The sequence below is a fragment of the Gadus morhua genome, chromosome 22, assembly GCF_902167405.1.
Source record: "Gadus morhua chromosome 22, gadMor3.0, whole genome shotgun sequence".
NCBI classification, from domain to species: Eukaryota; Metazoa; Chordata; class Actinopteri; order Gadiformes; family Gadidae; genus Gadus; species Gadus morhua.
The window spans coordinates 7,546,071-7,573,675 of NC_044069.1; the positions used below are offsets into that span (position 1 = coordinate 7,546,071).

Sequence of the window (27,605 nt, forward strand, 5' to 3'; positions counted from 1 at the left end):
AGAGAGGGCACGCGGGGGAGGGCGGAGAGAGGCCGCGGTCCACGGAACACACCTCCATAATTGGGCCCTATTTCCGGCGCTGTGATTATGAGGCTGCCTGTGACGCGCCGCTGGCTTAATTACGTTACGAGCTGCCTCTGGCTGGGGGGTCCGCCGGCAGGGGGGGCCTGTCAGCGCCACGTCACAGGCAGCAGTGGAATCACAGCCGCAAACTAGGGCGGAGTTATTAGGGTGTTTATTAAAAAAAAACTATCAAGCAATGTGTGGTTACTGGCCCTCCTTTATGAATAAGCCGGTATTTCCCTCCCGGACGCACGTTGAGGATTTTGGAATCAAACTAGTCTGAATCTGGCAAACACCAATTTACAGATGCATCTTCATATCTCTGCCCTCTGTCTGGGAAAAGTGCATGTGGCGCACGCACACATGCACGCACACATGCACACACACACACACACACACACACACACACACACACACACACACACACACACACACACACACACACACACACACACACACACACACACACACACACACACACACCTTAAAACCCAGTCAGATCATTTCCCCCCCGCTGTGAGGGACGGGGAGGTGACGGGGGCCAAACTGGGGGAGATATTGTCTGCTCGGCCCCTGGGGGCCCTTATCTCACACATATTGGAATCTACCGTCACCATGCGCGGGCGCAGCGGGTGAAACGCCAATGGTACCGCGCCACGGACACACACCTGTGCTGATTCACATCTCCGGCTGCCCGGTGCGGTCTTTAGAGGAATAAATAAATAGCCCCTACACTGCGGCGGCTTCCCCTGTGAGGGGCCTCGGGGGACAATAGAGGTTATTGGGAGCCGCGCGCGGAGAGGAAATGGAGGAAATAAGAACAGGATGCGGACGCTGGAAGCCAACTGGTCTGTGCTGCCGTTTCACCCCCTCGGGCCCCGTGAGACTGGCCTGATATAGATCAATAATATCATACCCCAACAGATAGAGCAACAACTGATCAATCAATGATATAATACCCCATCATTTATTAGATTAGACTATACTGATATAGATCAATAATATCAGACCCCATTGTATGTTCGATTAGATCATGTCCCCAATGTTCCCATCCGAGATGAAATAAGCACTTTGTATCCATCCTACATTATAATAAAAATAGTATAACAATGTTTGGATGAAAATTTGTTCTTTGTTCCCCGTCTCTTTTCTGAAGCATTGTGCTACCGTAGTGGCAGACAAGACCGAACCGCGACTGTAAGGCGATACTCCTCCTCCTCCACGGCCAGACTGGAGAACGAAACACCCCATTCTGCACACCAATAAAGCGCAAAGCCTGTCTGGGATCCCAGGCTCCGGTTTTTACAATGCGATCCCCAGATATCAGACTTCACGTCGTTTGTCAAACCTGTCAGCCCCTGCCTCCCCGTCTGGCTGCCTTTACCCTTGAAGAGGGGCGGGGGGCGGGGGGGGGGGGGCTCAGAAGACAAATGACCACCGCTGTTGGCCCGTGCTGCACTGGGTCTCCGCCTGGCACAGCTGTAACTGTTTTTTAAGTCTCTCTGCGAGTTTTGGCTCGGAGCAGCGAGCTTTGACCGCCACATCTTTATCAGCCCTTATGATGTGAACGGCGCTGGTTTAGTGGAGGGAAATCTGGCGCCCATCCTGGGTTAATGAACCTGATCAGAGGGGGGGGGCTCTACTAAATGCAAAGCCTGATTGCCGTTCCAGAAGGTTCAGCTGAGGGGTGTTCTGCCGAAGCCTAATGTGGGATACATCTCGTGCTAGGTCTAGGTGCTTACTAGGTCCTGTAGCTACGATGTGAGCTATGCCTGTATGTCTATGTGTGTGTCTATGTGTGTGTGCACGCACGCACACACATACGTTTGGATAGGTCTGTGTGTGTATGCGCGTGCGTGTGTCTCTTAGTGTGTACCCTTGTGCCTGTGTGTGTGCGTGCGGGTCTCTCTGGGTGTGTAGCTACGTGTCAGTGTGTGCGTGCGTGTCTCTCTGTGTGTGTACCTGTGCGTCAGTGTGCGTGTCTCTCTCTGTGTGTGTACCTGTGTGTCAGTGTGCGTGTGTCTCTGTGTGTGTACCTATGTGTGTGTGTGTGCATGTCTCTCTCTGTGAGTGTACCTGTGTGTCAGTGTGTCTCTCTGTGTGTGTACTTATGTGTCAGTGTGTGTGTGTGCGCTCTTCCTCACCGATGACGGGGGTCTCGTCCATGCGGATGCCCTGGGCCTTGAGGTGCTTGCGGATGCAGGCCAGGCGCTGCACGTTGGGCCCCCAGCGCCGGCCCAGCTTGTGGACGCGCTGCACCTGCGTCACGAAGCGCATCTCCTCGCTCAGCTTGCACTCGGGCCGCCAGTCGTGGGGGGGCACCACGCGGCACAGCCCCGCGCCCTCCGCCCGCTCCCGCACCGCCGCCAGGTACACCAGGGGGTCCTGGAACTCCTGCGAGCCCGGCCGGAGGACGGGCGCCGCGCTCAGCGACGGCCAGCCCTCGGGGCGGCTCCGCCGGCGCTCCCGGTCCGGCTCGCCCTCCTGCTGCCGGGAGAGCTCCTTCTCCCGCTCCCACTCCCGCTCGCGGTCCCCCGGGCCGGGGGGGCCGGCGTGCAGGCCCGTCCGGGAGGAGGAGGGGGAGGAGGTGGAGAGGGAGGGGGAGGCGGCCGCCGCCGGGTGCTGGGGGTCTGAGGTAGTGCCGGCGCGCCCCGGGTTGTGGCCCGGGGCGGGGGAGGAGGAAGAGGACGAGGACGAGGACGACGAGGAAGAGGAGGAGGACGAGGAGGAGGAGGAGGAGGAGGCGCTGCGAGCGTGAGACCTGCTCTGCTGCTGCTGCTGTGCTTGTCGGATCAACATCAGCTTGCCCGCCGACGCCCGCTTGGGCCGCGTGTTGATTGGCTCCGTGCTGGCTGCTGGTGAGGAGGGGGGCGGGCTCTGTCGGGGAGGGGGCGTGGAGGGCAGGGCGACCGGGGCGGAGGGCGCCGTGGCGGCGGTGGGCTCGGGGGCGTGTCCGTTGGTCACCGGCGCCAACGGGGCGGCGGCCTTCTCCTGCAGGCCCGCCTTCCGGCCCGTGCTGCTGTTGCTACGCGTCTCCAGGGGAGGGGCCTGGAGCTTGGCCTTCTTGGCCTCGGCGAGGGCGGCGGTGGTGGCGGTCGTCGCGGCGACTGCGCCGGACCTCTTGGCCTCGCCGCCGCCGCCGCCGCCGCCGCCGCCCGACGACTCCAGCCGCCTCTTGGAGTGGCGCAGGCCCTCCCGGCCCTCGCGTCCCTCGCGGCCCTCCCGGCCCTGGCTGTCGGCCTGCGCCTGAGCCTGGGCCTGGTAGTTGTGGCGCTGCCCGTTGAGGCGGCCGTTAAGGCGGGTGCCCGCGGCCACCTTGTGCAGCAGCCCCCCGTTGGACATTAGCACCTGTTTGCGGGTTTTTGCATTGCTGTGGTGGGCCGGCGCTGTGGACGCCGCCGCCGCCGCCGCCGGTGCGGCTCTCCCTGAGTGGGCCGGCGGGGGGCCGGCTGCTGGCTGGCTGTGCTGATTGTGGCTGTGATTGTGGGCAGCGGCCCCACTGCCGTTGCTGTGTTTGCTGCTGCTGAGCTGTTTGGTTTTCTTGCCCAGGTCCCTCTGCTTGGCTTTGGTGTAGGTGACGTGGCCCTTGGACACGGTGGCCGTGTACTTCTTCACAGTTCGGGCTGGCAGCCGGAAGTCCCGCCCCTTCTTGGCGCCCGCCGTGGAGCCTCGCGTCAGCCCGTTCACTCTGGAGGCCTGGAGGAGGAGGAGGAGGGGGGGAGGAAATGACATCAGAGAGGGAGCAGGGGGGGGGGGGAGGAAATGACATCAGAGAGGGAGCGGGGGGGGGGGGGGGGGGGCGCGGTCAGGGTGGGGCGCGAGGGCGGCGAGATATTTATATATATTTTTTTAATCGATTATATTTATTTCAGGCATATCAGTAAAAAATGAAAATTTTGTAAACATATCAAACAAAATGAAAAGCACAAAAAATCTGAAAAGCACAAGAAATCAGAAAAAATCTGAAACAATTCAAATTATTTCGAACTTAGAAAATAGAAAAGCATATAACATCTACTCCTTTGATGAGCCTGAAAAGGAGCAGGAAAAAGGGAGTGGAAGTCACCAAGCGGGATGGAACTGCGTGCGCTGATGGAAGCCAGACGCTCTGACGGAGAAGCGATCTGACGGGAGGTCAGATCGCGGTTCCGCTACGCGGAGGTCAGGGGTGAAACCACCACATGTCAGATGAAAAGAACCCAATGTAAAGGAACATCGTGATGGAAGAGCGGACTACAGAGATGTCGTCTCCCGCTGTACTCCATCAGCCGGGCCAGACATCACTCAGCGCTGGCTGTAGTAAACTATTAAACCATCGATATGGATATGCAACGTGACACGCGTATGGATTCACAATACCAGTCCAAAGAGTTAAGATGGAAGCGTGCGTATAGCATTTACACAAAGTGTAAATGTTTCTAACATTTAAGCAGCACATCACTAATAACCTTCCACTCAGAAAAATCTGGGCGACACATTAGCTCAATGTGTATTTAACGACAATAAAACGAGCACAACATCATTCAAAGACGATAAACTATGGGTAATTAATGTTCAGCACCATAAAGGACGCCTCACTTACAACAAAATCACGGATCAACAATCTAGATTACAACGTCTGTGCGATGAAAGTCTTTGTGAGGCTGAGATACCAGTCCACCACCATTAAACCCGTAAAGGTTTAGATGTACTTCGGGATGTCTCGCGGACATAAACCACAGATAGACGATACTGTTGGAGGATAAACCTTCCATGTTGACATGAGTTACGGTGACACGCCGCGGCCAGAGAGATGGACAGACGTAGATATACGGGGGGGAATCATCGGCTGCCTCTCTGAGCAGATGGCTAGACGGCATGTGGCGGCTTAAGATGACCGGTGAAATCCCATCCACGCATGACAATAATATTTCAGGGCATTAAAAGTATAACTCTATAGTCCAGTGTTTGCTATGGTTGTCCCTGGGCCCTCCAATAAATCCGTGCCTGTGCATTAAGGTGTTTGTAACTGTGCATGCATGACGGGAGCAGCATTCGATAAGAAACCCGAGCACGCCATGGTGTCGGTGTGTGTGTGTGTTCGACAGAACTTGGGTGCCTATGCGTGAGGATGAGGGCATGCATGCTTGGGACGTCTCAGACTCTGCGGCCCACAACTGAAATGGTGTCTTGTTCCAGGGCCACTCAGAGGCTCTCTATCTTTCTATACCGCTCTCTCAGTCTTTCTCTCTCTCTCTCTCTCTCCGTCTGTCTCTCTCTCTCTCTCCGTCTCTCTCTCCTCCTCTCTCTCTCTCCGTCTCTCTCTCTCTCCGTCTCTGCCTCTCTCCTCCCCTCTCTCCGTCTCGCTCTCTCCGTCTCTCTCCCTCTCTCTCCGCCTCTCTCTCCATCTACGTTTCTCTTTCCGCGTCTCTCCACGTCTCACTCTCTCCGTCTCTCTCTCCATCTACGTCCCTCTCCCTCTGTCTCTCTCTCTCTCGTTTGATATCCACACGTGTTGCTTCACATCTAGATCCTCCTCCGCTTGATACATCTCTACCTTTCCAATGAATCAAAACTCACTCCCATGTGTATTCTGATTTACATTGAGGGCATTTCGCAGACGCTTATATCCAAAGCGACTTGCAATAAGTACATTTGTCGGAAGAAAGAGAAACATATCACTGTCGGTACAGTATTAAGTATGTTCATAGAACCGAGCAATAAAAATGGTGAGGTTCACCCATTCCCCGTACACAACAGAGATAGCTGGGATAAGATGCTACACAATGCTTAGTACACAAGTTATATATTTTCTTATTACCAGGACAGATAACACACAATAAGTGCGTACAATAAGTGCCAGGACGAATAACTTACAATAGTGCATAAGAGGAGTTTTGGGGGATGTGTATAACAAGGAGCATCTTCCTATGGAAGGTGCAGAAGACTTCAATACAATACAGGGCCTCTGAGCTCCTATGGAGGGTGCAGGAGAATTCAATACAATACAAAGGTAACTTCTCCTGAACAGCAACAGTCGTGCCTTCAGCCCTCCTCCGTCGCCCTCCTCCACGACGGCTTCCCCCCCCCGTCACTTCTAGCCACCCTGTCACGGAACAACCCCCGTTGTTCCTCGTCTGTCTCTCCCCCTCTCTCCCTATTGTATCTATGGCCCATTTTACACCGCCGCTGGGAGTCTCTGGCTCCTCCTCCCCTCTCCTCCCCCACTCTCTCTCTCTGGTATCCCCAGAGTGTCTGAGGAGTGACATTGAGACCGCCGCCATAAAAGTAAAGGGCTGAAACTAGGGCTTGATGCAATGACCTGGGACCCTGATTGGGGGGGGGGTGTGTTTGCGTGCGTGCGCGCGAAGGCCTTGTCCAGCTACATATGGGTATTTGGACCCTGTACACTCAATGGATTGAGTTGGGGCAACGGGGCCCCGTTGCCCCAACTCAATCCATTGAGTGTACAGGGTCCAAATACCCATATGTAGCTGGACAAGTCAATCTGGATGACGAGACATAATTAAAGGCTTAACACACACACACACACACACACACACACACACACACACACACACACGCACTCAGTCTACTACATAGAGCTGGCTCCTAGAACCAATATTCTAGAAGGTACTTCCATGTACATTTTGAAGGGCCATCTCTGAAGGGAACCACAGGAGAGGAGGCTGTGAACCTGAGCGGGGGGGGCAGCCCTGAGCAGAGAGAGACCAGGCCGACACACACACACACACACAGAGTGAGACGGCTCTGTCTAGCGGGCTGAGCAGCTGGACGTAAAGCACAACAGCGGGCAAAGACGGAGGGCGGGATGGAGGGGGTGTGTGTGTGTGTGTGTGTGTGTGTGTGTGTGTGTGTGTGTGTGTGTGTGTGTGTGTGTGTGTGTGTGTGTGTGAGGAGGAGGGGGGGGGGGGGGGGGGGAGTGATCCATCACGGCCACGGCGCCGTAGGAGGGAGGTGACAGACGGCCTACTGACAGCACCGGCTTTGAAGAGGCTTTAGTGTCACGACAAGTGTTTATGTGCGTCCGCCTCTGTGTGTGTGTGTGTGTGTGTTGCATTGTGTTTGTCTCAGGTGGTGGTGGGGGGGCGGCTTCGGACACAAAGAGCAGGGCCATTAAAAGATAAGAGGTGGGGTGTGTGTGTGTGTGTGTGTGAGGTAACCCTGCCTCCAGCACTCGTCTCCTCCCCCCCCCGCCCCCCTGCTCCTACTCCACCCCCCCACGGTGGACAATGAGGAAGGGGGGAGACGCGGCAGATTGATCGGCCCTAGGTGTTGGGGGGGGGGGGGGGGGGGGGCATATGAAGAGACTGCACCGGACCAGGGATCAAAGGCGGGAAACGCTGCGAAAGATCGACGTGTCCGACGTGTCCGAATGACGCGTTGTGTCCGAATGAGGCGTTGTGTCCGTTGATGCATTGTGAAGTTATCCATAACACACATGGGACCGCAGGCCTGCGACAGCTACACACGTACCCAGAGCCTCCGTCTGTCTGTGTGTCTGTCGATACCTCCCTGGTGCTCGGAAGCATCGTCTCAACAGGAGATCAGCCAATGGCGTTTGACTGATGTTTCGGCAGCCAATAGCAAATCATGTCACGATAACAGATGATGTTCTCCCTGTGACCGGTCGCTGTCTGCCGACAAAGCACCTGATCGATGAGACGCGCTGCCCTGGCCCCGCTCTGCCACAAGGGGGCTCCACCACCAAGGTCTCCTGTGGGGTGTGCAAATGACTGTTGTACAGCTGCCTGCCCTCCTCATTCCCTTTCTCTCTCTCTGTGTCTGTCACTCTCCCTCACTGTCTATCACTCTCCCTCCCTCCCTTTCTCTGGTTCTGTATATTTCTCTCCCTCCGTCTCCCTCCCTCTCTCATTGTTTGTACGCAGACGCACAGAACCCCAACAGCAGTAAAAGGAAATCAACAAAAGACAAAATGACAATGAACAGAACAAGAAACAAGATTAAGTCAAAATAAACAGACACACACCCACACACCCACACACACACACACACACACACACACACACAGTTGGCACACTAGGAGGATTTTGGTTGCACGTGAGTCGAGCAAGAGAGGAAGAGAGGGAGTGAGGGAGGGAGGGAGGGAGGGAGGGAGGGGGAGGGCCTAGATGACATCACGTGTTGCTATAGCCCAGCTGGGGCCAGGCAGGAAGATTTTAACAGACAACATCTGCAGACGAGAGCACAAACGATAGGGAGACACAGACGGAGCGAGAGAGAGAGAAGGAGAGCGAGCGAAAGAGAGAGAAGGAGAGAGGAGATAGGGAGGAAGGGATGAGGGGGAGGCAGAGGAAGACAGCTGGCAGGCAGGAAGTTCCACCCTTTGTACTATTTTAGTGAATTAAGGAATAATGGCAGCCAAGGTGTGACAAGCAGCCAGTCTGAGGCATGCTGCGATGCACAGAACGCAGCCGAACAGAGGATAATGCAGAGGTTATGGACGCTGGGATCTGGGTATTACAAATTGTACTAATTATATAAAGTAAACATTGTTTGTTGACACAAGTCGTAAGAGTTTGGAATATTGCAATGCTTTGTTTATCAAATAAACAAAGCTTCTGCTGGCTTATTCAGGACACACACACACACACACACACACACACACACACACACACACACACACACACACACACACACACACACACACACACACACACACACACACACACACACACACACACACAGCTAAGACAATGTGAGGAAATGTCGCTGTGGCACTTTAAGTGACTGTCGCCCACCCATTAGCTGCTCTGTGAGTTGAGCGGTGACGGAAAAAAAAGGAACAATGAAACAATACTTTCATTAAAATTATATTATAAATAGCGTGGAATAATATAAATTAGAATACATTAGGGAGAATTGAGCTATTAAGCAGCAGGCTTTCAGCTTTTGGTTAGCCATAGACGGCTTGCAGGTGATTCAGTCGAATTTATTTGGTAATAAATTGGAGCAAAAACCTATTCTGCTTCCAGTTCCAGTTCTATGTTGTTAAAAGCCTGCGTTTAATTGAAGTGAATGGAACAATAATGAATAGAGCCACGCTAATGGCTGGCTAGCTAAACCTTTAAGCACACCGCAAGGTTGCTTAACGACTAGGTCATTATTTAACCAGGCGGGCGTGTGTGTGTGAGAGAGTCTCTGTCTGTTTGTGAGTGTGTGTGTGTGTGTGTGTGTGTGTGTGTGTCAGTTCACACTAATCCATATCCACTTATTATTTCAAATGACAGGAGCCACATTGTTTTGGGTGGGTCTACTTGAAACTGGAGTGTGGAGATGGAGAGAGAGACAAGAGACACAGAGAAGGAGAAAGTACGAGAACGAGAGAGAGACAGAGAGACATGAGACAGGAGGCAAAGGAGGAGAGGCAGACAAAGACAAGCAGGCGAGTTTTGAGCATGCAGAACGGGGGTGGGTAAACAGAAAGAAGACAGTACAAGTACAAGAGGATGTGCGAGCGAGGGAGTAGTTTGTCTTGGCAGGCCGGCTGGTGGAGACGCAATGTTGCCTAAATTTAGATAGCACAGCACACTTCAAACGCCTGCAGCCCGGTGTAGCATCAGCTAGCTGTTAGCACCTCAACATCCCCTACGACAGAGGGCCCGGTTGGCCGAGCAGAGAGAGAAATGAGGTGAGCGGGAGACAGAAAAGATAAGGAGAGCGAGTGAGAGAAATTCCCTCCCTCACACTCTCTCAAAGAGTGTGAGAGAGAGGGTATATATCTTGAATAACCGACTTTTGATTAGCTAATGGGATTGTCGAGCACTAGTTTTCAAAGTTGAGCCAACTTCACCACTCCCTCGAACACACACACACACACACTCACACTCACACTCACACTCACACTCACACTCACTCCTTGAGAGGCTCAGAGCAGCATAGAGAGTAATAATAATAAATAATAATTAATTTTATTTGTTGAGCACTCTTCTTTCTAAGCAGAATCTCAGAGTGCTAAAGGACAAAAGGACAGTTTAAGAAAATGTATACATTTTTTAAAAAGTAGGAAATGCCTTTATGAATAAAAAGGTTTTTAGGCCAGTCTTAAAACAGTCTAGTGTCTGTGTTGCCCTTAAGTTCCTCTCAGAGTTCCTAGCCAGCAGTTCTAAATATAGCTGCAGCAGTCATATCGAGCCCAAACACACTCATTGCTCTCGCACCGAGACCACAGACGGGGGAGGAGGGAGGGGAGAGAGGGGGGAGGAGGGGAGCCCGGGGGAGAGAGGGGGGAGGAGGAGGAAGACAAGAGAGGAGGAGATAAGGAAACGACGACAGAAAGAGTATAAAGGAGAAGATAAGAGGGAACCCCACAAAAGTGGATGAACAGTATAAAGTAAGCAGGACTGAGTTTGGCTTCCTATCTCCCCCTAATCTAGGTTTAACCAACGTTTATCTGGTTTACGTTCACCGCAAGGGGGCTGACGGATACTGGATTAAAACAAAAACAACAACATCAGGCTCTAATTGTTTTTTGTTAAGAATGTATTCTCCAGCGACCGGTATTACACCAGAGCCTTCATGTGAAGAAATAACCTGTTTACTGCGAATAATACGTTCACACACACATCATTACTTTCTACTAAATGCGTGAACTCACACATGCATCGGTGTGTGTGCGGTGTGTGTTCATCCAAACCTGTTAATTCATTATTTGTAATTATATGCATGACCTATTGAGGGTTCATCATAACACTATTAATACTATAATACTACAAAAAATAGATTAATAATGGGGTCATTCATGTCTTTTGGAAACTACAAGTCCCATCTCTCCCTGTGGTTCAGGTGAACTACAAGTCCCATCTCTTTCTGTAGGGCAGGTGAACTACAAGCCCCATCTCTCCCCTGGTGCAGGAAACCTACTACAAGGCCCATCCCCCCTGCTCCACAAAGTGAGTAAGTGTCTGTTTTCCACACAGACACACACACAGTGGCACACGCCTGAATAGGAGTGCAGAAGCTTTGTTTATCTGATACCGATAGCATTGCATCAAAGACTCGGACCACTTGTGTCACCAAACGGCACGTTAACGAGGGCTTGTGTATTCATTCTTCTGAACAATTCTTGTTGATTTGCTGTTGTTCAATAAAGTTTTCAGTCCACCCACCCCTTCCCGGCGGGGGCCACGTACCTGCTTGCGGAGCTCCTCGGCGGCCCGCCCCCGGGCCAACAGCCCGTTGGCACTCCGGGCGCTGGCCAGGGCCTGCTGCTCCCGGGCGTGCTGCTCCCGGGTCTGCTCCCGCGCCTCGGCCCGCTCGCTGCGCTCCCTCAGCAGGGGGGGCGGCGGCGGAGGGGGGGGCGGGCGTATCGGCTCGCGGCGGACGGACCCGGCCTTGGGCCCCCGCGGGCTCTCCCTGGTGCCCGCCTTCCCGTGCCCGTTGAACACTGAGGGGGAGAAGGGGGAGGGGTTAGAGTGTGGAGGAGGGGTTAGGGTGTGGGGGAGGGGTTAGGGTGTGGGGGAGGGGTTAGGGGAGGGGTGTGGGGGAGGGGTTAGGGTGTGGGGGAGGGGTTAGGGGAGGGGTGTGGGGGAGGGGTTAGGGTGTGGAGGAGGGGTTAGGGGGTGGAGGAGGGGTTAGGGGAGGGGTTAGGTTGTGGAGGAGGGGTTAGGGGAGGGGTTAGGGTGTGGGGGAGGGGTTAGGGGAGGGGTGTGGGGGAGGGGTTAGGGTGTGGAGGAGGGGTTAGGGGGTGGAGGAGGGGTTAGGGGAGGGGTTAGGGTGTGGAGGAGGGGTTAGGGGAGGGGTTAGGGTGTGGAGGAGGGGTTAGGGGGTGGAGGAGGGGTTAGGGAAGGGGTTAGGGGGTGGAGGAGGGGTTAGGGGAGGGGTTAGGGTGTGGGGGAGGGGTTAGGGGGTGAAGGAGGAGCAGAGAGGAGGGATGTGTCTTCAGTGTCAGTCGAGTGTTGATTGTGTTTCTGCCGCTGTATGTGGTTCTACAGACGGGCTTCCCGACCTTACAGACCGGGCTGGCTGAGAGTGCATACAGGGGGCAATAGACCGCTTGGTAACCAATGCTAGCACAGCATTGTATAAACTGCATTGTAAACAATGTATAAACTGCATTGTAAACAATGTATAAACTGTATTGTGTTGCCTTTTCCCTTGTAAAGCTGGTTATGGAACGATAAACTATAAACAACTTAACGTCACTGAATCCAAATCGTATAATTTGAGAACATATATAAGTGACAGATGTTCCCTCTCTCGCTTCGGAGAAATTTAAGATGGGTATCTTTAGTCATCTAAGGAATGACAAACGTGGTATAGTTGTTGCTTAGTGAACCTGCCCATGTAACATTTTGATAATAAAAAACATTACCGTGTATCCCCCCCAAACCGATTGTTATACATCCCATCCCCTCCATATTTGTCTTGGTGTATTTATAGATTTTCCATTAACTTTGGGTTAATAAGAGATGAACCTCAAACCTCCTCTAGCTTATTGAGATGAATCTATAAATGCACTTTAATAGTCCTAATGGGAGGGCTGGTATGTGGCAGGATTCAGCAGGGGACATCAGTGACATGGGAAGCCTCCTTCTGCGCCCATTACAGAAACCAAATAGTTCCACTAATGGGGAAACAACACCGGATGCTTCCCTTCTTTCAGAACATAAATGGGTATTGGATAGACGCTGTCCAAACTATGGTACGGCCCGACACAGGATATTATAGCCTACATGGATCCGACAGAAAAGCCTGCTGTATCTACTCAAATAAAACCTACGTGCATACAAATCATCAGATTATGTCTCAAAGCCGCCCCTTTAAAGACTGGGATCAATAACAGTCTCCTGCGCTTATTAAAAGATAGTGAACCCCGGGGTACATCAAACACTTTCTATCCCTGGCTTTGGCGATTAGCGGAGTTAAAGGCACAACAAATCCACTCCGTCTTGAATGTTGTCTATCGGTATGCTGTCCCCCCCCCCCCCCCCCATCTGCTACGACGTGTCCCACAAACCTGCCTATAGCGTAGCAGCTACTCTGCTCCACTCCCAGACGGAAAGATACCGGGTTTGATCCCCCAGCGTCCACACAGTCTACCTGCCGCCGCCCTCGAGCAAGGGGGGAAATCTCAACCTGTTCCTTCGTGGCATGTTCATCAAATTCACAAAATTGTTTCCCAGGCGAAATTACAGAATAGTAGAAAGCATTAATTGTGCCAGGTGTGTGTGTGACTAGCCACTACAAGCCGTTTAAATAATCTGCCTCATCCTATGTTTTAGTGACATCACGAGTGGGCGTGTCCACCGAGATGTGTGCTGGACAGCTCAGTCTACCAGCCTACCCAGTGGACTGTAGCAAACGTTGCTCATCTATCCCTCATACATCTAGGTGGACGACTCACTACAACACAGAAAGAGCCACATATTTAAAAAAGCAGCTTGTAATGCTTAATCACAATCACACCTGGCGCAATAGAATGGGACCTTTAAGGCTTAGAGCGACGAGCCTTTCAACACCGAGCCCAAGGGGGCATCCAGAGCTGGCGCGTCCTCATAAACCACCTCCAACCCCCCCCCCCCCCCCCCAGTGAGTGATCCCAGCCCACCCGGGGGGGTAATGAATTACAGCCCTGCAAACAAAGGCGAAGGCCCCGTGGATGGGGTCCATCCACCTCTTCCAGGCTGCTGTTGACCCACCCGGCCCCCGGGCGGGCCCCTATGGGAGGACAGGGGTCCCACAGTGCGGGCCGCTCCCACAGACCCCTGGCACGGACACAAGTGGCGAGTTGGAGCGGGAACAAGCCACACACACACACACACACACACACGCCCTGAGAGAGAGTGAGGGAGGGAGGGGGGAGAGGGGGAGAGGGCGAGCGAGGGGGAGACGGCTGCCTGGCCGAGGCGGACTCCACCCGTCACTCAAGTATGCATGACTTACTGTGAGTGTGTGTATGGGAAAGAGAGTACGTGTGTGTGTGTGTTAGTGTGAGGGGTGTTGTGGGAAAGGGAGTGTTTGTGTGTGTACGTGTGAGTGTTAGTGTGTGAGTATGGGAAAGAGTGTGTGTTAGTATGTGTGTGTGAGTGTTAGTGTGTGAGGGTGTGTATGGGAAAGGGAGTTTGTGTGTGTGTACGTGTGAGTGTTAGTGTGTGAGTGTGTATGGGAAAGAGTGTGTGTTAGTGTGTTTGTTTGTGTGAGTGCACGTGGGAATATGTATGCTCATGTTTTCATGGGAATGAGTGTGTTTGTGTGGGAAGATGTTTCGGCGGGAATAGGTGTACAGCTGTGTGCAAGAGTGTGTGTGCGTGCATGCGATCAAGAGCGTGCGACTGCGACAGTGCATGCGAGTGTACGACTGCATGTGTGCGCGCGCCTCTTTACGACCTCTTTACCTCGCCACGTTTCAATGGCTGCGATTGAGCCCGCCTGGCGATGGAAAAGAAGCCGTGCGTGCGGCGGCGGCGGGCTCCTCGGGGCCAGACGGGCCGACGAGAGACGCGCTGGAGCCCTGGGCCGGGCCAATTAACACGCCGCGGTCAATGGCCCCCTCTCTCTCTCCCCCCCCAGCGCTGACAGGGCTGGGCGCTGGCGCTGGAGCCACAGCGTCAATAGGCCGCGCTGTGTGGGGACCCAGACCGCAGCGGTCAAGTGGATCGTGCGCGCACATAAGCTAATGCCCCCGCATTAGGAAACACACTATAAAAAGCTTAGCGAGGGGCGTCTGCGAGAAAGCGCTGTGTGTGTTTGTGTGTGTGCGTCTTATACATCCACGTAGGTTTGGCAGTGTGTCTTTGTTCTATACGCACGGACGCTTAGACGTACACGTGTGTGCGTGTGTGTGTGTGGCTTCTGACTTGTACGGCCACGTAGGTTTGGGTGTGTCTCTCTGTTCCATATGCGTGTGTGTTTGTGTGCGTGTGTGTGTGTACTCATGACCACAAGCGCGTGGCCAAGGTTCTCTCGGCCCTCAGGCTGAATGAAAAATGGGAGAGCGATCCTGCTGCTAGGCGAGGGGGGGGGGGAGGACCCTGAGAGCCCAATAAAAGAGGTTTAATTTAGCTGTGTCAACATGGAACATGGCAGAGCTCCAGAGGGAGAGAGACCTCCAAGGAGAGAGAGATATAGAGAGAGAGAGACCTCAACGGAGAGCGAGAGAAAGGGAGAGAGAGAGGGATAGAGCGAGACATTAGAGGCCCTCCTCCATCGCCAGTTCTCTCTCCTTCCTCCTCTCTCCATCAACACATCATCCCTTCTGAACGGTTCCCCCTGCCCGAACCTCCTCTTTTCACTCCATTCTGCAGTCCTTTCTCCTCGTCCTCCAGCTCCTCCCGCCAGGCCTGCCCTTGAGTGTCCGGTAGCCAGCCACTACAGAATGTCCCGATGACCAACACAACCCTATAGGCCCACCCACAAGGGACACTACTGTGCACTCTACGCTGTGTGTCTGTTTGTGTGCGTGCTCATGTGTGTGTGTTATCCGTGTGTGCATCTGTTTGCCGGCGTATCCTAGCAGCGCGGTATCGGTTTTGCGCTGAAGAGCTCCCCTGTTCCAATACCCATTTATCCATTCACTGAACTCGCTGTCACGAGAGGAGGCCTGCTCTCAGGAACACGCGCCGATAAGAGACGCGCACACGAACCCGGCGTGACCGCGCGCACATACGTGCGTGCACGCCGCTGCCTGCGTCGGGCCTGATGCGCGGCGCTGGCACACAATGCGCCCGTGGTGGGTTTCTCCACGGGTGTCGGGTGTCAAAGAGTTCCCCGGGAGTTCAGCGTGGGGTGAGGCTGCCCTCCACCTCTCCCTCTCCCTCCGGTACTCCCCCTCTCTCCCATTATCTCTCCCCCCTGTTCTCCCCCTCTCTCCCCCCCAGGTCCCTCTCCTAACATGGGAGCTGAGCATGAAGTTCACGCCTCCACTTTTCTACGGCTGAACACCCACCGGGGGGGGGGGGGGGGGGTGAGGCGCAGGGGAGGGTGATGTATGGGTGTAATGGAGACTGCGGGGAGGAGCGCCGGAAGATTGGAGGAATAAAGGAGGGAGTGTTAAAGTGGTTGTGTGCGCGCGCGCCCGTACGTGCACACTAGTATATCTTGTTTACTTTACCAACTTTGAAAGTGGACTGGCAGTGCAGCGTATGAAGTTCTACATCCATTATTAATCCCTCACATCGACAGGGGTTACACGCCCCAGAGGCAAGGATCTGTATGCAGACGCCGTGCACGGGGCATCCATGCATTAAATGCCAGCCCGTGTGTGTGTGTGTGTGTGTGTGTGTGTGTGTGTGTGTGTGTGTGTGTGTGTGTGTGTGTGTGTGTGTGTGTGTGTGTGTGTGTGTGTGTGTGTGTGTGTGTGTGTGTGTGTGTGTGTGTGTGTGTGTGGGCCAGCTGTTGCAGTGCGTGCGTAAACACCTTGTTAAGGCTTCAGAAAAGACTTGTTAATTGGGGTGGAAGAGTACTGGGATGAGATGCACAGCCCCCCTCCCCCCTCCCCACTCTCCCCGTCCCTCCTCCTCCTCCTCCTACGAGAGAGCAACTGAGAGAATACAGAGCAGCATCCAGCAGCTGTCTCATCTTCAGACGCCATAATTGTCCTTAGAATCCCTCAAATATTCCGGTTGACATTGCGCTCGTGTGTGCGTGTTGTTGTGTGTGTACGGTGCTTGTGTTGTGTGTTTGTGTTTCTCTGCAGAACAGGAAGCGGCGGGGTCGTGAACAGGAAGTGGGGTGGCGCGGGGGGGGGGGTCCTTACCGTGTCCGTTGAGGGGCTGTCTGCCCGGGGTCTTGCCCTTGCGCGGGGTGGACTGGCAGGAGGAGGAGGAGGTGTAGGAGGCGTAGGGGCCGTTGCCGTGGTAATGGCTCTTCCTGACGGGCTCCTCCCGCGTCTCCCCGCAGTTGTCCTCCAGGTCCTCCTCGTCCTGAGAGCTGCCGAAGTAGGCCATGTGGCTGGGCAGGGCCGGGGAGCCTGGGGGGGGGTACAGAGAACTCAGTCAGCACGTTTACGTTCACGTACACCAGCTAAACATGGAGGGGTTAATAATAGACCACTATAGACTGGATGTTCATTACTCTGTCCTCAAAGAGCTAAACATGGAGGGGTTTATAATAGACCACTATAGACTGCATGTACAGGACACTGTCCACCACAACATAAACATGGAGGAGTTGATTAATAGAGCACTATAGTCTGTATGCACAGCACTGTCCTCCAAGGGCAAAACATGGAGGACTTTGGATAATAGACAAGTGTAGACTGTATGTACAGGACTCTGTACTCAAAGACCATAACATGGAAGAATCGTATAACAGACCAATACACTCAGCATGTACAGGATTCTGTCGTCCACGACCGTGACAAAAAGGAGTTGAGAAGAGTTGAAACAATGTCCCTGATGTTTTCCAACCAAAAACAAAACAATGCTCGATCTTAAACTTGGAACTGTCTCAAAAGAGATAAAACGTACCCAACCTTCTTTGATTAATAATTGAGAAGGCAACTTTTGCTATGCAGAACCTGTTTCCTAGGCCAAGGAAATATGGCTGGTTGCAAGAACATCACAATAACATTACACATGCTGCAGTACATCCTGGAGTTCATTGTAAGCCATTCGATCACAAACACTTGACACACTATGTGAAAGATGGATTCTAGATGAACACATGTTCGGTCACTAAACGTGGTCCGTGATGGACAGCGAAACACTTTGCAATTATTCATGCACCTTTGCATGCATGAATACACACAAACAGGCGCGCACGCGCACACACACCACACACACACACGCAGGCACCCGCAAACGCACGAAACCACTCTCACGAAAGGTCGTTAAGTGTTATTAAAGCTCATAATGTTGAGCTGATAAATCAGCGTGCAGGCCGTTGGCTCCTGGCTGTGCCTGAATGAACAACACGGTGCTGTTTGGATTGAAACCCGAGTCTCTGGCGTGCGCGTCCAGCTGTAAATCATGAGGGAAATGCACCGCGAGACCAAACACCACAGAAGAAGAAGAAGAAGAAGAAGAAGCAGAAGAAGAAAGAACAACAACCGCAAGGGTGAACCCAAGGTGCAAGACCGGTGGTTGGCGGTTCGACCGTAGGTCTGAAAACGTATCGGTCTGACTCTCTGAATCTCATTTTCCCCCTCATCTCCCTCACACATTTTCTATTCTCTCCACCATCACTTCCTTCCTAGTTTATTCAGTATTTCGTACACAGAGCCCACCGGCCTCTCAAAATAAATGACCACAGTGGAAATGCGACGCAACCTGCATTATTTACAAGCACGGCTCGCTCAGCGGCATGCTGTAGAGGAATCCTTAAGTCCTAGCGTAGCTTCGATGCACACTTGAATTCCCTACTACCTCTCTCTCTCTCCCCCTCTCTCCCTCTCCCCCTCTCTCCCTGTCTCCCCCTCTCTCTCTCTGTGTGTCTCTTTCTCCTCCCTTATCTCTCTCTCCTTCACACACCCCGTGTCCTGTGTGTGCGTCGAGTCACAGTCTTGATGCTTTGACCTCCCGTTGCCGAGCCCCTTGTCCAGCGGGAGGTCAGACCTGTTTGACCTCCAGCGCAGCAGAAAGAGGCTAAAGCTAGCCCAAGACGCCCATCCATATCGACTGGACCGCACGGCGCACAGCACTTAGCCTTGCCCCGATGTCCCACGTAATCTTTTACTTTCCACTTTCGAAACGGCAGTAATCGGCGTGCGGGGAGGACGACGTGCGAGTGGCTCGGCGGGGGGTTTTGAACCGGCGATGTGGCGGGCGGTTCGCCAGGTGGGAGGCGGAGCCACCGAGTGTTCAGCTCGCATCGTGAGGCTTCGTGGAGGGGACTAAGGAGAAGTCCACCAAGGTTCACACTCATTGTTTACCCGAGACACGCATGCTGTTTCCACTGTTCGCGTGCAAACGCCACTCACACGTTGGCTCATCTCAGACGAAGATGAGCAAACGAAGATACACGTTCCCGCTGAACATCACCTCTTTGTGTCTACTGGCCCAGCGCTCAACACTGCCCCGGCATTGTTATTTAATCAGAGCTTTTTTACGAGCGAGGAAACAGGCAGTTTATGATGTCCCAGGGTGCTTTATTACTAAATCGATGCCGTTGCAAATGCGACTCACGCAACGGTTCATTATATTTTCATTGGGACAATGTTTATTATTAAAGGCAACACAGCCGGGGATGGGGGGACGCCAGGACGATTTACCCGTTGTGACTGATCGCGTCAATACAATTATTACCGGCATTAGTCTGCCTGGAGCCACGGCGCACACACTAACAAAGACACACACACATGGGCCAAGACACACACACACACACACACGCACCAAGACACACACACGCACCAAGACACACACACGCACCAAGACACACACACACACGCACCAAGACACACACACACACGCACCAAGACACACACACACACACCAAGACACACACACACACACCAAGACACACACACACACGCACCAAGACACACACACACACGCACCAAGACACACAAACACACGCACCAAGACACACAAACACACGCACCAAGACACACACACACACACACACGCACCAAGACACACACACACGCACCAAGACACACACACACACACACGCACCAAGACACACACACACACGCACCAAGACACACACACACCCACACCCCCACCCCCACCCCCACCCCCACACACACACACACGGGGAGGGATGTGGGCGTAATCGCAGACCTCCGATCTCACATGAACTCGATGGCGCAACACCCCTTCAGACGAGCTGGGGAGCATCTGTTCACCGAGGTGGAGAAGGAAAGACGCAGGGAGCCAGATGAGACGGATAGAGAACCAGGCTGAGACAGGGCATCTCCTCGTCTGTCGGCAGACCTTTAGAGCCCTGTGCTGCCGCTTGCTGCTGACTCATGGGCCCGGGGGGGGGGGGGGGGTTTCAACAAAGAGGATGGGGGAGGCTGGGGGTGGGCGGCCCGGCCAGGATTACTGTACAACCGCCTGTCAATTAGATGACAGATACTTGAGCTTTGTGACTCACAAGCGAGCACACACACACAAACACACCAGAATTTTGAAACACTTCCTTGGTCAGAGTTAAGTGTGAGTATGTGTGAGGTGTGCATGTGCGCGTGTGCGTGTATGTGCTTGTGTGAGGGCTGATACCTCAGTGACACAGTAGCCAAGCTTGGCTGCTCTAACGGAGATGACATTACACAAGCGTACACACACACACACACACACACACACACACACACACACACACACACACACACACACACACACACACACACACACACACACACACACACACACACACACACACACACACACACACACACGGCTCAGAAGCACCACTCTGGGCCTCTCATTGTCAAGTGCACCGCTGGCGCGTTCCTCCACCAGCACCACCAGCAGAACTACATCTAAGACCCTCTCGGTGGGGGACGCGGGATTAGGGTTTCGCTTTGCTACAGTGCGGCGGGACCACCGTCAAAAAAACCTGCGGGTGTGTGGAGACACCGGGGAGGCCTGGATCCTTGGCTCGGACGAGCTCCGTGCTTCCAGCGGTCGGTCGCCGGCTGAGGCTCCAAGCCCATATCTGGCTCGCTGGGCGCTGCACTCCCGGCTGCACAGCCCTTGTTATGACAGGTCTGCGGAGGGGGAGTTGAGTGGAAGGGTGGGGGTCGACGCCAGCGCCGCAAACATGACGAAGGGTTTAGCCAGCGGCTAGACTTGGCCGCTTCCAACATCTGTTTGGATGGATGTATGGACGCAGAGGGTCGCAGGCACACATTCATGATCTGAGACACACACTCACACACACACACGTCTGAGAGACACACAAATGGCCGAACACACACACCCTCATCTATCTCGGGTGACACAGTAAATGCTAGTCCCTCTGAACAAACAAACAGTGAGGGAGCGATGCCACATTGGCCCACTCCGCTGCAGTTCACCAGCTTCATTAGCTAAATGGAGCTCATTTACTGGCCAGTCCAGGGGTCATAGGGTCAATGGATACCAGGCCCTGGGGGTCACCCGGGGTCACAGAGGTGCAGGGAAAGTTTGGTTTGGTTGTCTGCCTCGACCGTTTTGAAAATAAAAGGGAGTTGCAAGTTGTGCAAGGGCCAGAGAAAATACCAGAGTAACTCTGACCAGGTGAAAGTGTGGAGCCAGGTGATGCCAGATACAAAGGGAGGAAATATGGTAGCTAGAGAGAGAGAGAGACAGAGACAGAGAGAGAGAGAGACACACAGACAGACAGAGACAGAGAGAGAGACACACACACACAGAGAGACAGAGACAAATACAGAGAGAGAGAGAGAAAGAGTGGCAACGAGAGAGACAAAGCGAAAAAGAGAGACAGAGGAATTGCAGTGAAGCCTGCAATTCAGAGAGAATGACCAATACACACATACACAAACACTGCCAGAGAGATTTTAACATGAGCCCCAAAGCCTTTTCGGTTCCCCAATCTCACACACACATGGGGGGCCCCCGCCATCTCAGAACTCCAGCAGCGTTCAAAACCCCCGAAGTGCCCCCTCCACCCCCCACCCAATTACAGCGGCCTTGTTCTGACCGCAGACCAATCAGAGCGAGTTCTGAAAGCGTCTATTAGGAATGTCGTTTTTAACAGGACTCTGGGGGTAATTACAACCCCCGTCCCCTTTGCTGATCCCCTTAAGTGGAACAGAAACAATGAGGACAATTTACAGTCCCGCAGTCAATCAGCGGAGCGGCGCCACGGCGACAAGCGACCACGGGGACCCCAACCCGAGGAGAGAGAGACAAATGAAATCGGAATCAATTAAAGAGAGGGGGGAAAAAAACAAAACCCGTTTTTTTTTTTTTTTCCCGAGACAGCTTTTTCGAACGACACGAGTTTTGCGGTGTGTGAATGAAAAGGAGGAAAAAAAACGAAGAAACGTCCGTTTCTCTGGCTGAGCTCAGAGTGGAGGCACCTTGACGAGTCGCCTTAAGAGAGCGCTCGCTCTATTAAGAGTGTCTCGCTCTCTGCATAACTTGACCTACTGACCCGCGACTGCATGGGCGAGCTGAGAGCCCTCGTGGAGATGTACTCTACATAAACAGCATCTCATCCGGGACAGGGCTTGCCCTGTTTAGTCGTCGTTTTGTCTGCTTGGATGCCTTGCATGTGTTTACTGTGAGTGCCAAGCCCTGATGACTTAAAACAACTCCATTACCCTTGCTAAGAGGGTCACTCTTTCGTCATGTTTAAATAGCGTGATACGAGCTACATCTCGCAGTGAATTGTGCATTTGGGTCAGGGTGTCATCACACAGCGATCAAGTCATTACCTGGGTTCAACCAGGCCCGACACCCCTCCACCACCACCGCTGCTGTGCCCAGTGCTGCCCCCTGCCTGTCCCCCTGGGCGTGACACCCGGAGGGTCTCCCAGAGGCAGACTGGCTGGCTGCCGCCCAGATGGCTCAGGGGATATAAACAGTTCAGCCGTGGGCCCGGACCACACATAAACATCAATCTGAGAACCAGCGCCAAACATTCACACACACACACACACACACAAGCTGTCTGTGAGGCTCGCTATTTATGCAAGTCTTGATAAGTAAGTGAGTGTTTCTATGTGTGCGTGTTCGTCTATCGCAGTGTGTGTATGCGTCTATCAGAGTGTGTGTGTGGGTGTGTGTCTATCGGAGTGTGTGTGTATCTATCAGAGTGTGTGTCTATCAGTGTGTGTGTCTATCGTAGTGTGTTTGTGTGCGTGTCTATCAGAGTGTGTTTGTTTGCATGTCTATCAGTGTTTTTTTTTGTGTGTTTCCAGGAAACTCTGAATAAATACTTGTGTGATTAAGCGTCTGCGTGCTATCTGAACATCTAAGCGTGCGTGCGTATTTGTGCTCTCTAAATACCTGAGTGTGCACGTGATCATGCTATCTCAATACCTTAGCGTGCATGTTTGCGTGCGTGTGTGTGCTATCTGAATACCTGAGCATGCACGTGTGTGTGCTTGCTATCCAAATACCTGAGTGTACGTGTACTTGTGTATGCGTGCGTGCGTGTGCCAGAGCCCAGCCGGAGTGCCCAGCCGGAGTGCGTCCTCACCCTCCCAGACGCTAGCCGGTGTGGGAGGTGTGGCCCCACACCGTCCATCCTGCTGTTCTCCCTGACAGACGGACGGACACGGCCCCACACCATCCGTCCTGCTGTTCTCCGTCTCCCTGACAGACGGACACGCGGCTCCGCCTCCCGTGTCGTTACTCCCCCGTTGCATCACATTAATAGATCCACCCCCCCCCCCCATCATCATAACAAATTAAAAATAATCCCCCCCCCCCCCCCCCCTCAGTCTACCCATTACGCTTCCCGGCAACAACGGCCTGGCAAGCAAAACGTCTCCCAGAAGAATTCACGTCAGTGCACATGTGCCTGACGAGATGAAATACACACTTGCATGTGTGCAATGGTGTGTACACACACACACACACCTTTAACTGAGTGTGTGTGTGTGTGTGTGTGTGCTCTACACCGTGAGCTACGGAGGCGGGCGGGACGATGTGTGATTTCACAAGTCGCGCCGAGCCTCTTCCTCTGGCTCTCTAGAGGTGTCCGTGGTGCGCTTCGCCCTCCTTTGTGGCTCCTCTGGTGGTGAGAGATGCCTTTATGTGGCTGTCAGAGTGACTGACAAATGGTAGGGCAGTGGGGGGGGGGGGGGGGGGGGGCTTGCCCGATAAGATAAGCAAATATCATTTCAAGGTGTGAGAGGTGAGTGATCGGGTGGGACGGAGGGAGCGCCGTGTGAGAGGCGGTGAGCAGGTGTAGATATATACGTGTGTGTGTGTGTGGGTTTCTTTTAGGTCTTCAGACTGAACTCACGACGTCCACAATAAAGGCAAGGGAGGAAGGAATGACGGGAGGGAGGAATGAAGGGAGGGAGGGAGGGAGGGAGGGAGGAACCGTCACAGTGCGGAGGGGCATCTCGTGTAGAGGATTGGGGGGAGGGGGTCTGTCGCGTGTTGACAAAGGGGGTCCGAACAGGTTACGCATAAACTAGAATCAACAGGGAAACGCATACACAGAATGTAAAGGTGGGGATGGAACACACACAGACCCCCCCCCTCACCCACGATACATTGCCTGACAGGAAATGCATTCTCTCCCGTACACACGCACACATCATCCACCCACCAAACCGTCCACCCTCGGGGTCCACGCTGACATTCTCCCCGCTCCCTCTCCCGGTGAGGGCGCTCTGGATGTGGGTCACATGCGAGGCCACGGGGATAAACACACTGCAAAGGCAGTCTGCGCCGCAAAATGTCATCGGCACAGCGTGCATGCAGACAGCAGCCGCACCCACACACACACACTTGCCAGCTAGGGCTATAAATACAGTGGTCAAGCAGGGAGTAGCTGGGGTGGAAACGGAGCCCCGTGGAAAACCCATTGGTGGTGAGCTCGCCAAATTAGCGCTATAATTAGCATTAGCTTTAGCATTAGCCGCCGCGTTATGGGCAGAGCCTCTCTCCGGGGCAGGAGCGGTCGACGACTAGATCACGTCGGTTACAGAAGCCGAAACGGCAAAGGAATTAGCTTCATTAGCGGTGATGTGCTACGCCACACTGGGTGGAAGCCACGAGCGTGAAATCAATACGATCGGGGCGCTCGCTAACGCACGGCCTCAGTGAACGCCGGCGTTCCAGGCGGCGGGCGGCAGCCATCCAATCTCCTGCAGCCGAGGACACGGCGGACGTAAAGCACATATGATATACCGTTATATGTGACGGGGCGGCCTATATAAGCCCCATCAAGGAGCCCACCACCACCACCCGCTCCAGCCTCCACCCCTCGGCGTAAGAGCCACAGTCAGAGCGGCAATTATGATCTGGTGAGCGGCAGACCCCCGCTAGATTAGAATGACATTCAATCAGGGGAGACTTCCTGCCAGAAATCGGGATATGGCCGTCGGCTGGGAAACTGATTGTAATCTAAATTTGCCACCCCAGTGTCTTTAGCCTAGTTTAGAGAGGTTAATGATGATAAGGGGGGAATTCAACCAAGCAAAAGGTGTTTTTTTTTTCCCCGCGTTCAGAGAGAAGGGTCCATTTGTGGGCGAAAGCGGGAGAGTAGGTTTCCCGCCGTGTTAAGGAAGATGGAGGACGTTCTGCGGATCAGGACGCCAGAGCAGGAGGTCAAGGTTGTGGGCGCAAGGAAATAGATTGATGTTTTGTTACGTATTTTAGGAACACAAGCTGTATTTCCCTATGTAGCATTCCAGGCCTTGCAAATGTCGTCTGGACGGTGGTAAAATGCACGGTAACTAAATCACCGGTCAGTATTTTGTAGTAAAACCCGGCTGGGACTCGCAAAGGTCTCCTCACCCGCGGTTTAGAACAGGCGCCACCTCCTGCTCAGAAAGCTCTCTGGCGTTTCTCCCAACAAGACCACGCTATATATCCCCCAGTAATTCTGGCGATATAAATGAAAAGGCAACCGTTTCCAGAGGACATATCTCTTTTTCATAGGGGCATAAAACACTTTATTAATCTCTTCAGTAGGATAAAAAGAGACTGTGTGTGTGTGTGTGTGTGTGTGTGTGTGTGTGTGTGTGTGTGTGTGTGTGTGTGTGTGTGTGTGTGTGTGTGTGTGTGTGTGTGTGTGTGTGTGTGTGTTTGTGTTTGTCTGAGGGCGTGTGCGTTTGTGTGTACTCCAGTCCGCTGTGAGCCAAGAAAGGCATTGAAGTAAAGTATTGCATGAAAGCAGAGTAGAGTGTTTAAGATTATGTAGCTTTCATATTCTAAAGCGTTAAATCAGCTCATTGCAATAATGTAAACACAGAAAGGCACACCCAAGGCCAAAGGGAAGTTGGAATTCTGGGAGTTGTGAATCGATTAAGAATCAAAGATGATAAGGACTGGGATTCTCAAGTGAATCACTTTCAATACAAGAATATCCCCCCCCCCCCCCCCACCGTCTATTCTACCAAGCGAACAGGGTGCCTGTCCCTGAGATGTCCACCCCCCCCTCCTCCTCTTAACATTCACTTTAAGACATTTCTAAGAAACAAGGCTTGTCAAGAAAAACCTTTACAACCCAAGGACCAACACTCATCTGTGCTTCATGGGTACGGTGTGTCTGTGTGCCGGAGAAGAAGTTCCTATTAATTAGGAGTGCTATGAATAACCCCGGTAAGCTCAAAGGCAAAAAATAAATATCCACTAACCATTATTCACGACCAGACTGTCACAGACAGTCTGGTCACTTACAGACACGGACACCTTGTGTGTGTCTACTTCAGTGAGAGACTATCATCTTTTCTTTCAATATACTGTGTATAAATACGATTCAATTAATTGGAAGAAGATGTTTCAATAAGAGATTTACAAACTTTGAAGGTTGAAGAAGAACTCCATTTGTGAGTTTAGTACTACAAGATTGTTTTTAATCTCATAGTGTTTGAATTCAGGCTGAAACAGTGACGGGCCACGGGCCTTTTAACAGCTAGAGGTAATTTCAATGTCCCGGTGAACATAATCACATCACCCTACTACACACCAGGTGACTAGCAGTAGTTTGCCTGTGTCCCTGAGAAGGTTTGCTCAAATGGATCATCAAAGATCATCAGCTCCTGTCAGCAATCTCCTGCCACTCCAACGGGCCTCGATCAAACGACTCTGTACGCAATTGCCGTCGCTTAGCGTCGCTTCCCTGTCGTCGTTGTGCTAAACCAGCCAATAGTGAGCCAGGGGGGAAAGCCAGCATGGTGATTGGCTCCCGCAAAAGCGTATCAGAAGCAGAAAGGAATGTATTCTCCAGACCCTTCTGCAGGGCGAATTCAAATCGCCGGACGAACGGGCTCAGTGTACCAAGTCCCGTAGTGAGCAGCGAAGCGCCTCACCTCTCAGACAGAGGACCAAACCATAGTGAGCAGTAGTAAACAGTAGTGAAGAGTGAAGCGCCTCACCCCTCAGGCAGAGGACCACACCGTAGTGAGCAGTAGTGAACAGTGAAGAGCTTCACCACTCAGGCAGAGGACCACACCGTAGTGAGCCGTAGTGAACAGTGAAGAGCTTCACCCCTCAGGCAGAGGACCACACCGTAGTGAGCAGTAGTAAACAGTAGTGAATAGTAGTGAGCAGTAGTGAGCAGTGAAGCGCCTCACCTCTCAGGCAGAGGAACGTGAGGAAGTCCTCCGTCTTGGGCTTGCGCCGGGTCAGCTCCTGGATGGAGGCGGCGGCGGAGGCCGTGGAGGTGGAGGTGGAGGCGGAGGCCGGGGCCGAGGCGGGGGCGGAGGAGACGGCGGTGGAGGCCGAGGCCGAGGCGCAGGAGGAGAGGCAGAGCGAGGACAGGGAGGAGAGGGAGGATGAGGAGGAGGAGGAAGGGGGCGGGGCGAGCGGCAGGCTGGCCGGCGCCGAGCCCCCCTCGGTGGCCACCTTGACGGGCGTGGTGCTGGGGGAGTTGGGCTGGGACTGGGCGAACTTCCTCTGAGCCTGGAGCCGAGGCCTGGGGAACGGGGGGGGGGGGAGGGGAGGAGAGAGGGGAGAGATAGGAGGAGAGGAGAGGGGAGGGGAGGAGAGAGATGAGGAGAGGAGAGG

The 27,605-nt window shown here is 53.4% G+C and overlaps 2 protein-coding genes across 2 annotated transcripts in view; one reads left to right on the plus strand and one right to left on the minus strand.

The window, feature by feature from the left end:
• dtnbp1b (dystrobrevin binding protein 1b) overlaps nucleotides 1-471 on the plus strand; it is a 60,223-nt gene extending 59,752 nt beyond the window's left edge. The window contains exon 5 of the transcript XR_003974585.1: nucleotides 445-471. The gene's annotated coding sequence lies outside the window, so the exon portion shown is untranslated. The remainder of the gene's footprint in view (nucleotides 1-444) is intronic.
• jarid2b (jumonji and AT-rich interaction domain containing 2b) overlaps nucleotides 1-27,605 on the minus strand; it is a 107,439-nt gene that overhangs the window by 13,578 nt on the left and 66,256 nt on the right. Inside the window, exons 4-7 of the mRNA XM_030347599.1 lie at nucleotides 27,173-27,513; nucleotides 16,781-16,993; nucleotides 11,217-11,470; nucleotides 2,208-3,759 (exon numbers count right to left, since the gene is read on the minus strand). Of these exons, the coding sequence (XP_030203459.1) occupies nucleotides 2,208-3,759; nucleotides 11,217-11,470; nucleotides 16,781-16,993; nucleotides 27,173-27,513 (2,360 nt within the window). The remainder of the gene's footprint in view (nucleotides 1-2,207; nucleotides 3,760-11,216; nucleotides 11,471-16,780; nucleotides 16,994-27,172; nucleotides 27,514-27,605) is intronic.